The 13,525-nt window shown below is 43.4% G+C and overlaps 1 protein-coding gene across 1 annotated transcript in view; it reads right to left on the reverse strand.

Moving 5' to 3' along the window:
* Nucleotides 1–13,240, reverse strand: part of LOC138600936 (zeta-sarcoglycan-like) — a 33,332-nt gene extending 20,092 nt beyond the window's left edge. The window contains exons 1-2 of the mRNA XM_069672490.1: nucleotides 13,174–13,240; nucleotides 7,090–7,191 (exon numbers count right to left, since the gene is read on the reverse strand). Of these exons, the coding sequence (XP_069528591.1) occupies nucleotides 7,090–7,191; nucleotides 13,174–13,230 (159 nt within the window). The 5' untranslated portion in view covers nucleotides 13,231–13,240. The remainder of the gene's footprint in view (nucleotides 1–7,089; nucleotides 7,192–13,173) is intronic.
* Between the last annotated feature and the right edge of the window lie 285 nt (nucleotides 13,241–13,525).

The raw sequence follows: 13,525 nt of genomic DNA on the forward strand, positions 1-13,525 counted from the left end.
TTAATTACCTTGTAAAAATCCTCCCAATTCCAGAATCTGCATAGTCCCCGCCCACTATGCACGTTTCAAACCGCCCCCTCCGTCACGAAAACAAAAGACGTTTCTGCCATTGTTTAGTGGCTTGTTGAAACTTAGCTAGCTTGAAATGTAGTAATTAGTAGTAGTAACATTAATGTAACAGCTGGCTCGCGCATCATCGAAGTGGTTGCCATGGGTTGCACATAATGATATGCATAGCGTCACCCCGTCCATTAACGGGATTGGCTCCTTAGGTTTGTGACGTCTCAAACCTGCCAATCTGAAAACGGGTTGTTCAGCCTGTCCTTGGTACACTGCGGTTTAAAAGCAGACAGGCCCAGCCACGAAGATGACTGCTTATGTTGTGCCTGATACTCTCACATCACACAGCTGTTTGAATCATTCACTGTCAATATAAAAGATGTATCAGTGCAGCTCGACACGGTTCATTGAAGTGATTGTATTAGTAGCATACACTGACGACTGATTGCAAAGCAGACTGCAACTCTTTTGTGGACGTCGTGTCCTCTATTTTTGGACATTTGTGTTTGTTTTTAATCAAAGCTTAGCCAGAATAAAAAGTTACACAAAAGCAAAAAACAAATTAGGTTTGTCTCGACAAGAAAATTGACTGACATTGTTTTTAATTTGAACGCCCGATCTAACAATTTAGAGCTTTTCTACAGTTTGTTTCTGTTGTATAATGAGGGATTAAAAATGATAGCATTTAGTCAAAGCATCACCATCTGATGCAGTTTAATCGGTTTGATTAACCCAAAAAAAAGACATCAAATTGTAGCAGATTGCCTCTAGTTTGTGCCATGTGTAACTTTGCAGAGGTCACTCGGTTCGTTTTCATTCCCCGCCCGCTCTTCCTCGATATGAATGCGCATCATGAACAGAAGTTCTCCAGGAAGCGCCGCATCGCGCAGCAAATTTGAGTTCTTGATTTGAAGTATCCCTTTAAAGAGTTTATAGGTCTTAAGCTGTTTCCTGAGGGGGGCCGCGACGGAGACGCTGTTGCTCTCCTCGACGCTTCTTTGGGATCACATGAAAGGCTTTTCAGTCGCCGCGCCTGTTGAGGAAGGTCAAGTGCAGATCAGAGCGAATGCACATAAATGGAGCCCGTTGTTGAAGGTGCACCGGGCCCCCTGTCGGACTGCGAAATTAGCATGGCTGCTGTAAGGCGGAGGATGCTTCCCTGCATACAATGAATAACATCACAGGCATGAAGAAGAGCACAGCCCGCTGCTGCCATGATAAAACAAAGCAAACTCATATGAAGGAACTACATAAATACAGACCTTTAAAGGTAAAGAGCTCAGGGTTTAACTGTAATCCTTATTTGCATACTTATATTTACATTTTAATTACAATTGATTGCTCTGCTAGAAGCTTATTCTCATACTGAGCTGAATATAATGAAGGAAACATGCCACAAGTTGAAAAGGTACGCTTGTTATGTCTTAATGTTCCTGTTGGAGTATCTGTTCTTGCAGGCGGGCTCTTTGCATGCAGGGTACGGGTTGTTTCGGGACGTGTTTGCAAGCATATTTAATATTTTTCATATTAAAAGCACCCTTTATTTCAGCGTAATACTGTTAGCCAAATTAAATTGGTTCTAGAAAAGTGGGTTTGAAGGATGTTCAGATCTCTGAGGCACTGCTGCTGCTGCTGCGGCGGCTCCAAAAAAGCTTTAATTTGAAATTATGTTCATAAAAAAAAACAAGTAAAAAGGCTCCAGTTGCATCAGCAGACTGGAATTCAGATCAGCACCGGTGCGTACAATCATCTTTGCCATGCGTCACTAATGCAAGTGGGCGAGACTGAGTGAGGGAGGAAGTTTCACCCCAATAAAGATACACCTGCATCTGATGCTATTTATAGATCAGTGAGGGTCCCCGGGGACGACCGCGAGAGCCAACAGTCTGAACAGCACAGGTTTGATGAGAACTATCCGTTGCCTCATACAGCGCCGTGCGTCATCAAACCCCCTCTTATTAAAACTATGCATATTCATACTAACTTACATCTACACTTTAGAGCAGAAATAGAGACCTAGGATTAAAATAAGACCAATTTTAGCTTGTTGATTGAAGTTCTGTTGGGTTTTCTCCCATTCTTGTTAAAAAAAAAAATTAAATGGAGACCTAAATGTGAAGAAATGGAAGCTGTTGGACGTCCCAGGCCTCCTGCCGCCTTGTATGTCCTCCTGCTGTTTGCATCAGCGGGCGCACACCACGTGCCATCGAATCAAAGGCCAAAGCTGCGGGCTAAACACGCTAGCTGCTGATTCTTTTTTTCTCTGAACACAAGAAGAGAGGAGGAACTAATCAGGGAAATAAGCTCCTGTACTTGTTCACAGAAATAGAAATAGTACGAGACTGGAGCCTTTTTTTTGGGCTGACCACCTGGGTAAGCCCCACACATGGGTCTGTATGTCACTGACTGAGTAACTGACTGAGTGAGTGAGTGATTGACGGTACTTTCACAGCCGCCACAGAGAGAGAGATGCAACATCGCAATGGCGGATCATGGAGCATATTGAACCTCCACTGACGCGACTCTCTGCCTATACGGGATAGGCGGGGCTGCTCCTCCTCTTGTTTTACTGTTGTTAAGGCAACCACCGAATCATTAGCTGTCATCAATCAAAAGCTTCCCTCTCATTGAAAACAACTACAAAAAAGCCGCCCCCCAGCTGCTAAAACACGCTCTGTCTGATCGGGCCCTTAGGCATTAGTTGAGCACACACTGAAGTATCTCAACTCCATGCACAGAGCGATGATGAGCAGGGAGAGGAGGGGGCAGCTCTTGTTCAGACTCGACGGGTGTTTAGTAGTTAAACTCTCTGTAACGCAACTTCATTTTTTTAAACGAGCGTGCAACAGCAGCTCGTCCGTATAATAATCCCCGTCCTGCGTGGTGGCTCCAGACCGCCTCCACATGTGGACAAAGTATGCTGATTGGTCTCCCGATTATCATAATAATGACAATATATTATTAACAGATTATATTTATAGACAAATATTTTTTTTGATCACACAAAAGGTGGAACTGTCGTCATGAAGTGTAAACTCAGAGCATGACAGCCCTTATAATGCTGCGCTGCAGTTACCGCCAGCTCTCTGCAGACGGTACAATTTTCACTCTTACTGGGCGGTGCTGTTAGCGCTGGTGTTTGTGAATTTTTGCCATGAGTTTCATTTGCGTAGAGCCAAATTTGCCCCGAATGTCTGCACAATGACTCATTTAAATACGTGCAAACGGCAGCGGAGCACAGAGGCGCTGTTTGCTCTGCAGCGCACACTGGGGCGCATTCAACCCTCTGCGTGTGCTTCCAGGATTAAGTCCATTTGAGTCATTCGCACAGGTTTAGCAAGCTAGCTTAGTGAGGATTGGATTCACACCTGTTGCACCACTGGTAAAAAATCTCTACGACAATCCAAACTTGGAAACTGGAAAACATAAAATAAAAGAACATCCAGTGTAGTGATAAGTTGGATAGAAATGTAAATGTTTCAGAGCATCTAAAGCTAACAGTATGACAGTCTGACCAATACACAGGCATTACACAAAAGCTACCAGACCCCAAACTGTTCAACAGTCACGCTAACAGCTCCCAGACAACATATTTGTCTTTGAACAGGCTGTATTTGATCCACCCTGTTTGAAGCTTCTGTGCGAGGAAGGTAAAAAAAAAAGTCTGGTTTCACAAACACTTGAAATTTCACCTGCCAGAGGAGCGTTCATAATTTCAAGTAGGATGCAGTTTCCAAGCCAGAAATTACACCTTTCTTGTTGTTTTCAAAAGAGCCTCTTTCCAGGTGATTGCACATCCCTGAAATCAAAGCAGTATTGTGCTTTCACAGGTGTCGTTGGTGTTGTGTGGATATGTCGTACTTTAAATATTAAGGTCATCCTCTTTTAGCTGTAACACAGCAAGCGTGCAGGTGTAGTGCCACAAGCTGACAGGCGGACGGATGGAGGTATAGATAGACAGAGATGCACAGGGGAGGCCCTCAGGGTGAGGAAAAATAATACACAGAATATTCCATCCATCAATCAGCCCGTCAGATTTGACAGACAGCTCAGCACAGCTTTAACCGAGAGCGGCTGCAGAAACAGGCCAGCATTACTACCACATTAAAACAATCACAACACTGAGCGTCTGTAGTGCAATTTACACTTGAACCTCTGAGCAGGAGCAGCACACAATGCAGCTAATTTCTCATGTGAAAGCAACAATGGCACTCTAATATTTGAGAGTTTGAAATCATCCCCGCTCTCGAGCGTTCACCTGCCGGAGGCAAACGGATGCCGAATCAGGAGTGTTAGAGAGAGAGCAGTTGTGACCGCCCGGGTTCACACACAGCGGGAGCACAGCAGGCAGGAAGTGTGAAGCTTCAACATTAAGGCACTGCAGCCTGCTCTCTGCCTCCGTACAGTGGAAAATACAGTGACATAAATTATAGAACCCAGTGTGTGGTCTGTATGGTAGTAGGGAGCATGAGTATGAGTGTTAACACATGATACTCTGAGTGTACATAGCATCCAGAGCATGCCGGTTCCACACAAGGCCAGTGGATTCTTGTTTGATGTTCCTTTGATCAAGTTTTTTGCTTACTGGCAAATCTTATATGCTAGTTGTTGATATATTTGTCTGCTGTTAGGAGCTAAGTTTGTAGAAGCTGCCTGCTGCTGGAAACACCATACCCTTTTTACGTTGTAGTTCCGTCACAGAAGCTCTGCCGTCATGCCGCCTTTACTGTTTTACTTTGGACAAAGCAACGTTGGCGTTTAAGCTGCCCCAGTGTGTGCAGGTTTAAACAAACAACGGGAGCTTCACATACACACACTGCGCTGTTCCGTCCTGCCGGCTCTGCTTGTTATTTCGTACGAAAGTGGGGCAGTTTTCGGCCATTGAGGCAAACGTTGTAGCAGTGGTTAATGTTCGGTTAGGCTAACTGTTTTATGTTTTACCTGAAGGCTAATAATGTAAGCATTAATCAAAGAAACAAACTAATCTGGACTGTAATTGATCTACGTTACACACCTGATGCCTGCGGCGAGCGTCAACTAGTTCACCGGTACATAGAAAGGCACTGTTTACACAGACACCATTTTGCCTCTGTTACTACCTCTGATGCCGGCTCAGAGGCGGGACGACCTCGCCCCACCATTCCACCTCCATGCGTTTTACACAGAGGACGAGATGTAACAAAGACGTAATAATCCCGCCTTGAAGTTGATAAGTGACCGTTTATCAAAGCGGTATCGCTGTAACTTAAACAGTGCGCTGAATGATGCTAAAACAAGTTGAGTTAAACTTCAGTCTGATGATAATTGTCTCAGTTCATAAATGTAATGCTTATGTTGGTAATAAAACCTGTTAGGTTAAGAATTAATTTCTAAATATAACATGGTTATCAGTAACAAACAATATTCAGCCCTGACCAGCGTTCGATAAAGCTGTAAGGAACTGGAAATACTCCATTATTGTTGTATTTCGCTTCAATATTAGCCTGTTATACAGAATATAGCTGCAAGCTGGAAACACATGAAACAATATGCGTCACAATAGCTGATAAGAAATGTTAGAAAGGGGAGAAAACCTCCATATTTTTCTGTTTTGATGTGAAAAAGTGTCGGAAAGTCTCAACAGAACACGAGTGTTGGTTGTGTTTCTGTTCCAGCCTGCAGCGTAAACTGTGTGAGCAAACTTCCCAGCCCTCGTTTGACAACTTGCTTCTGAGAGTGCTGATTTAAGGGGCTACTTAGGCTCTAATTTACTGCCAGCTACCAGAGTTCCTGCCAAAAACACTGAGGGAGCTGTTTCCACTTGGTATTCACAGATTACAGCTTCAGTCATTGATGAGGATTCAAAGCGCTGATTGATCCTCGGGAAGTGGAACTAAAGCTGCTCGGAGTTCAGCCTGCGCTCATTGAACATATAATAAAGAGAAATCATGCTATATTTAACTTTAAGGCACCTGTAGTGCACGTCTGAGGTCACTGCTGTTTGAGGTAATGGCTTATTGATCGATGGTGGTTATCTGGCTGGAGAACAGCACTGTGCTGTGTGGTGTAAACTCATTGGATAACCATAATCCCCCCCCCCCCCCGCTCTCTCGGTGCTTGACATATTTCCTCAGGTGAGAAATATCGAGTGACCCGCACAGATTTTTGTCCTGCAAATATCTCTGGTGCCGGTAGATAAGGCGGCCTGTCTGTAAAACAAGACAATAAAAATGTCTGCAGGTGGTATTGCACCGGGGAGTGAAATATTAGCTTTGTCCGGCGTTCGGCTACAGCCTGGAGGTGTTTCCTGTTGCTAAGCGCACAGCTGTTATATTTAAATCAACATTAGGCTCCGACTACGACATCAAAGGGCAGGAATGGGCTATTCCGAGTTGTTTCCCAATCCGCTGTGGCAAAGAGCCACTTCCTCCGCCGACGACCCTCAGAAAATCAAATTTACACGGGACCCCAGCTTCCAGTGCTTGAAATTGCTTCCCGCACCATGCCTAATCACTGAAAAAGAGGATGATCCAACTGTCCGGGAGAGGGAAATTTGGATCAACTTTGCGCCGGAGCTGCGTTGGTTAATCTACTAAACATCAAAGAGGAGAGAGGAAGGAGGGAAGAGGGAATTTATTGCGTGGGCTTGATTGGAAATCCAGCAGGGGGGGGACCGTGGTCCCTCTGTAATCGCCTGTAATCTCCTGTAGAGTTGTATGTGGCCTGAGAGGAGGCGAGAGGCAGCCTATTACCCATCTCCGGCCGATGGGAGGCCCTGATAGTGCGCTGTGGAGGGTGACAGGAAATGAGCAGGAGGATGCAGAGGGAAAGAGAGTCTATCCAAGCACAATGAAAGTTAACATCAAAGTATCATGAAGTCAGAGTTCAGAGGGAAGCTGGCCTTTGTTGTTAATGAATTGATCATAACTTCCTCACTGCTCAGATCAATAGCAGCTTTGGAAAGATCTTCACATGGTCGATGGGAGTTGCCCCTAGTTCATCAGCGCTACAGAGTATTGATCAGCAGGAGAGGAAGTTGGAGCAACTTACCCTTCTGGACTGGATCTCGCTCACGTACAGAGGCAGGACGAACTCAGAGATCCCCTCCAGGCGAATCCCGTCCTGGTTCAGCTGCAGGTTGCCCATCCCGTCCTGAAACACAATCACGACTATCAGCGATGCCGAGGCAAGCTCTGCACATTCTCCCCCGGTTTGACTCAGAGGATTATCTCAACCTGAATGCATAAAATATTGAATCCTGCTGTCACTGAACTGCATTAGGAGGAGCATTAGGAGGGCCGGCGGACCGGCTGCAGCGCTGAGTGACAGTGAAGAAGTAGGACATGACATCGAGGTGACAATGCTGCAGACGCTCAGAGGTGTCGGGGTGACAGGCGCCATGCAGGGGGAGGCAGGCTGAGGAGAAGCAGGCTAATGTGGCAGCTGTGATATGAATGTTGATGACTGAAGAAGTGTCAGATTTACACGACTTGGCTTAGCTCACATGTTTACATTTATTTAATGATTGTTTTTATTAGAGATGTTGTTTTAGTATTAACTGTAAAAACTGTAAAAGCAGACAAATATAGAACAGACATAGTTGGATCAGAAAATATGCACCAAAAACCTGACAAAATCAGCCTTACAGAGGGCGAGCTTTCCGGACAATGCCAGTGTGTTTTCAGTTTTCAGCTCCTTTACAACAAATCATCGACACTCTAAATTTTCTGCTGACTATTTCAGAACACAAGCAGACGTTTTTGATGTACTTTAACGACTGATCAAGTCAGCCATTGATTTTAATTTCTGTGCCGTACTAAAATCAATTTATAGACATTTTAAACTTGTCTGAGTTATGTTGTCTGCCACCATTAGCATCAAGTCTGTGTTGACTTTCAAGTTTCATCAAAGCCTGGTGCTTCAGCTTGAAGTGGTAATGTCGAAGATCTTCGTTCTCTTTGGCGGCACCTATGGTGATAAACGGTAATTGCAGGAGCACTGCAATTGAGTGAGTGATGGTACTTTCAGAGCCATAGAGAGAGAGAGTTGTGACATCACAATGGCGGATCGTGGAGCATACTGGACCTCTGCTGACGCGACTCTCTGTCTATATGGCTCTGGATACTTTGTTCGGGAAGGCGGGGCTGCTCGTCCGCTGTCCTCACCTACCTCACCTGCTTTCAAACATGTTGTCATCGGCCTCATACGGACAGTCCTGCCGATTCAGACTGGAAGCGTGAGCAGAGCGTGGCGGCTCCGGCTCGCACCGTCAAGGTCGGCTGTGGCTTTAGCTGGCCTGATCCTGCCAGCCTTGTCTTTCTACATGAGTTTGTACCTTATTAAAGGCCATAAACAATTTGAACATGTTCGCTTTATAAATGTCATTTAGATTTATTATATGCAGGAACGAATGAGGAGGCGTCAAAAATTCATGACCCATCCCTAGTTGCAAGAAGTAGTAGTCTACAAACCTCATTTGAAATGTTTCTAAAAAGTTCATGTCCTTACTGCTAGTTTTTAAGTCTTCTTAAATACAGCATGATGTTGATCTTGTAAATCTCAGTTTTAGAGTTAAATAGATAACACAGTAGGGTAAGCTTTAGCGTGTGGCTGCCTGTGATAGACAAGTCTCTACCACAGTGACCTGTGAACAAGTAGAGACATAGCAATGTGTATCTACCCTCTTGTATAAATTCCCTTCTATTAACAGTCTACCAAGATGGCAACAGCCCAAATGCCAAACTCAAAGGTCCTTACAGTTGTCATGGTGACTACGTTCACTCCTTATATATTTTAATTGTGCAAATATAAAGTCCAATATTCCAGCTTTTCAACCATTAGTCTTACAGGAGTTGCTGTCTGCTTTAAAAAAACAATGCATCCCATTAAAGAAACATAAAATAGCATAGACTGTATTATTCAGGACCTGACTTTGGTGAGAGATTACTCAGCAGAAATTGAAAAAAGGCCATGCATGCCACACCTCAATGATCAAAGTGTAGTTTGAGAGCTTTTGTGAGGATGTGTGTGAACAGATGGGCTCTGACGGACGCTTTGAAAGAATCCACAGTGTTGGCAGCACAAATGGATGGAGATGGAGACAGTGAATTACAGAGGGAAAGTACAGAGAGGAGAGCTCCATCATAGGTGGTACAGAGCAGAGAGTGGGGACAGACAGGAGGACAAAGTTAGAGGCGGTGGGTGGGGAGGTGTGCGGAGCTCTTTGTGTGACAGCAGCCAGACGTTAAAGTCACTCCTGCGCTGAAGAGGAGGTGATGTGGTGGGAGTGAAAGGTTCAGTACGAGCTACAGTCTGCTGACGTTGAGGTGTGAGGCAGGACAAACAGGAGGGTGTTGCCACAAGTCCTGGATGAGCCCCTCAGAAACAGTGAAAGAAAGGGGTTAAAAGACACAGACGATGCTTCTGAGGTGGAAAAATGACAATCAAAAGATTTAGCTTTGTGAGGTTTAAAAGAATAGTGCACCCAAGGACGTGTTGACCTTAACCAACAGGCAGAAGTTTGAGTGTTTGTGTGTGACGTGGATCCACCCTGTCACACTGGGCTTTACAAGGCTACTGAACAACAGGCTTGGATACAGTGCAGAGGATGAGGTGAAGCTAGCTTAGTTCATTTAAATGTGAGTATTAACAGCTAGACCTGCTCATTTTAATGTGAGTATTAACAGCTATGTTAGCTAATTTTAATGTGAGGAATAACAGCTAGCTTAGCTCATTTTAATGTGAGCAATAACAACTAGGTTAGCTCATTTTAATGTGAGTACTAACAGCTATGTTTGCTCATTTTAATGTGAGTACTAACAGCTATGTTTGCTCATTTTAAGGTGAGTAAAAACAGCTAGCTTATCTCATTTAAATGTGAGTAATAAAAGCTATGTTAGCTCATTTTAATGTGAGTAATAACAGCTATGTTTGCTCATTTTAAGGTGCGTAAAAACAGCTAGCTTAGCTCATTTAAATGTGAGTAAAATCAGTTAGGTTAGCTCATTTAAATGTGAGTAATGACAGCTATGTTTGCTCATTTTAATGTGAGTAATAACAGCTAGCTTAGCTCATTTTAATGTGAGTTAAAACAGCTGGCTTAGCTCATTTTAATGTTAGTAATAAAAGCTATGTTAGCTAATTTTAATGTGAGGAATAACAGCTAGCTTAGTTCATTTTAATGTGAGTATTAACAGCTAGCTTAGCTCATTTTAATGTGAGTAATAACAGCTAGCTTAGCTCATTTTAATGTGAGTATTAACAGCTAGCTTAGCTCATTTTAATGTGAGTAATAACAGCTAGCTTAGCTCATTTTAATGTGAGGATTAACAGCTAGCTTAGCTCATTTTAAGTTAAAACAGCTCCATTAGCTCAACCAAAAAATCTGAAAAGCTTTAAGTGCATTTACCATAAACTCCCTCACTAGTCTCTTCATTTTATTGTCATGTAACAGCTTATTTTTTGAGATGTCTGTAGTTCTTTTCCCCACAAACCTCTGACTTTTGAATCACAAGGTCGAGACAGACATAAACTTTTTTCCCCATTAGGTTGCTTGTAATTGTGAATTGAACAATGTGCCAAGAGCGAGGCAATTTACATGGCTGGGAGAGTGTAATAATAAGATTAAATGCAGTATGGGAAATGTAGGTTCCAGCTTTTTGGAGCTTGACCAGCAAACAATGCTCTGATGCCAGTGGCCTCCACACAACAGACAATAAGACCAATACAACAGGGAGCAGTTTGGCATGTGTTTTCTTATTGAGCCCTCAGAGATGGGGAGCAGCAAAGTGCATTTTCTGGAGCGACACCAGCAGCACTGATAAGGTCTTTTGCTCGCGACACAGATTGATGGGAGGCGAAGGAGTAGAGGAGTGATAGCAGGAATCCAGGGACACATCCGTCACAGAGAGGGGATGCTGCTGCCATCCCCAGTTTGTTGACAAAATGCTAAATTGTGTGCATTGTCCCTGGAAATGTCAGAGGAGCTCGCAGCGACTGCCTGTTTGGTTTTGGTTAGAGATTAACACGTTCTGTGTCGGGCGGGCTGCTGCCGAGTGTTTCGTGATTCCTTATCAAATCCAGATGAGACAAAGCACACAACACAAGGACGGTGGCACATTTCAGATTGTTCCACTAAGGCTTTGTATTAAGGTCAAACAGAGATAGAACAAAACTTTGTTCGACTACAGTACAGTAAATAAATATGAGTAAACCTTTGAGACGGTAAACCATGCATCAGTATTTTAATCTAGCCCAGTATTAAGATTCAATGCTGTAAATTATCTGTATGTTTCCTTCATTTTCAACATTCTGTTCATGTTTGAAATCCATATTTTTTACTCTGAGAACACAGTATTAATAGGACTAATAGGGCTCTATCGTACACCCAGCACAAAGTCATTGCTATATTCCACCCCACGCAGTTGTCACTTTCACGCCGAGTGCCCACATTGTGTACATAGCGAGTGATCTTGCGCCCACGTTAGCGCCCATGAGCGTGTGGGTCTTGAAATGAGGTGTGGTCAGGTAAACGTGTGGCGCGTTGCTATCTTGAGGACGCAGAAAGCGACTGCGCCATAGACCAACAAAGACCTAGTCTAAAGTCTACGCCCTGTCTGTCTCTGCTCTTTAAAGGGCGCATTATGGGCATACATCGGCGAGTTCACAATACACAAGTCTCTGCTTGTTACTCACACAGGGACGCACTGCGCTTCTACTCGTAAGGAAAAATGCTCTTAAAGGGAGTGAGAGCTGACACTCTGATTGATTTGATTAATGTTATGCCAAAAACACACCTATGAATAATCCTTTTGCGCCCAGAATGTGCGCCGTGTAACTAGCAAAAGTGGGCCGGACACGCCCTAAATCACTTAGCGCCATTCGCTTAAGACTGTGCGCCTTTCGCCGTGTAAACAGGGCCCATAGTGTTTCTGTTAAAGCATTATATTTGATATTAGGTCTTGTTATGCAGAGTACTCACTGTTCAATTTTCTGTTGTTATTTAAAGTGATATCATTTCTTTGAGTTTTCTGATTGAGTTTTGGTGCACTGTTCTTCATCCAGCCAGGCAAGCTCCTGCTGCTCCTGCTCTCGTTTCTTTTTCTGTTTTATACAATAGTAATTTGAAAATGTCTCGGTTTATCATTGTTCCTCAAACTAAACTTTGAAGACATCCTCTTAGGCTCTGGGAAAAATGATGCACACATTTCATCTTTTTGTTATTCTGGCTTTGTTGAGTTTTAGTTGTTTCCGGTTTTGCTCTGTCACTTTGTCTCCTGTTGTCATTCGTTCTTGTTCTTGTTCTTGTGTTCTTGTCACGATTTAGTCTTATTTAGTTAGTATTTCATTTGTGTTTCATTAGTTAGATCATTTCCTGTTTTACTTTGTCACCTTGTCTCTTGTGTTGATCCACTTCCTGCCTTTGTGTTTCCTGCTTATTTGATTATGTGCCCTGCAATGCCCTTGGATATATTTTACCTGGAAGCTTTCTAAGTAAGCCTTTGTTGTTCTGCCTTGTTTTTTGCCTTTAGTTTATTAAACCTTCTCATATCTCAAGTCTGCATCTGGGTCCTTAACATTTTTTTTAGTTTGAACATCAATCGTGACACTTTGTTTTTCAAAATGTCATTGACAGAACAGTCAATCAAACAATTGAAAGTTTGTGGTTAAATTAAGCAACAATAAAAATCACTATTTAATTTCCCATGAAGCTGCGAGCAGAGACTTATTCGATTTAGCAAATTAGCCTCTTTCAATTAAGAGCGGGAAGCTTGAGACTTGTTGCTTCACGGGGGAGGAACATAGAAATTTAAGAAAGCTTTTAATTTGAAATTGAAATTAGTTTTCGCCCCTGAGTGCGGGATGAGGCATCAGCAGGGTTGTATTTTTTCATGAAAGTCACACTCTAAAATATCATTAAAAATAACTACAATGAACTTTCTTTAATCATTCTTTTAACAATCAAACATATGTGATGATAAAAACTTCAACATCTATTTTGATTTAATGGGAACTTTAATAGCCGCGATGCATAAGAACCTTTTCCAGGAGGGAACAGCGAGTCTTAAGCAGCTGATGTCACTCATGAATATGTTGCATGTAGCTGTAATTTGCAGGCTGCTCTGTTGTACTCACCACAGAGAAATTCATGACCTTTATGATCCACACAGTGAGCGCCAGGTTAACGATCATGGTGACCAGGAGCAGCAGCAGGAAGAAATACAGGCCTCGTTTCCTCCAGCCGTACAGACCCACCGGGTACACGGCATCGCAGCCCGGGCGCTGGAGGTGCAGGGACTGCGACGCGAGGATAAACTGCTCCTGGGTAATCTGGAACACACGCACACACACACACACACAGAAGCCTTTATGTGAGCTGTCTGTCAAGGATATATTCACTCCACATGAGCAGTCACATATTATAAGTTGTTAATACCTTTGCCAGCAGCACTAGAAGTGACTCCAGGCTGAGGCATGGCTGTGTAAT

The sequence above is a fragment of the Semicossyphus pulcher genome, unplaced genomic scaffold, assembly GCF_022749685.1.
Source record: "Semicossyphus pulcher isolate SPU_LCO1_2020_fin unplaced genomic scaffold, fSemPul1.0.p SCAF_21, whole genome shotgun sequence".
Classification (NCBI taxonomy): Eukaryota; Metazoa; Chordata; class Actinopteri; order Labriformes; family Labridae; genus Semicossyphus; species Semicossyphus pulcher.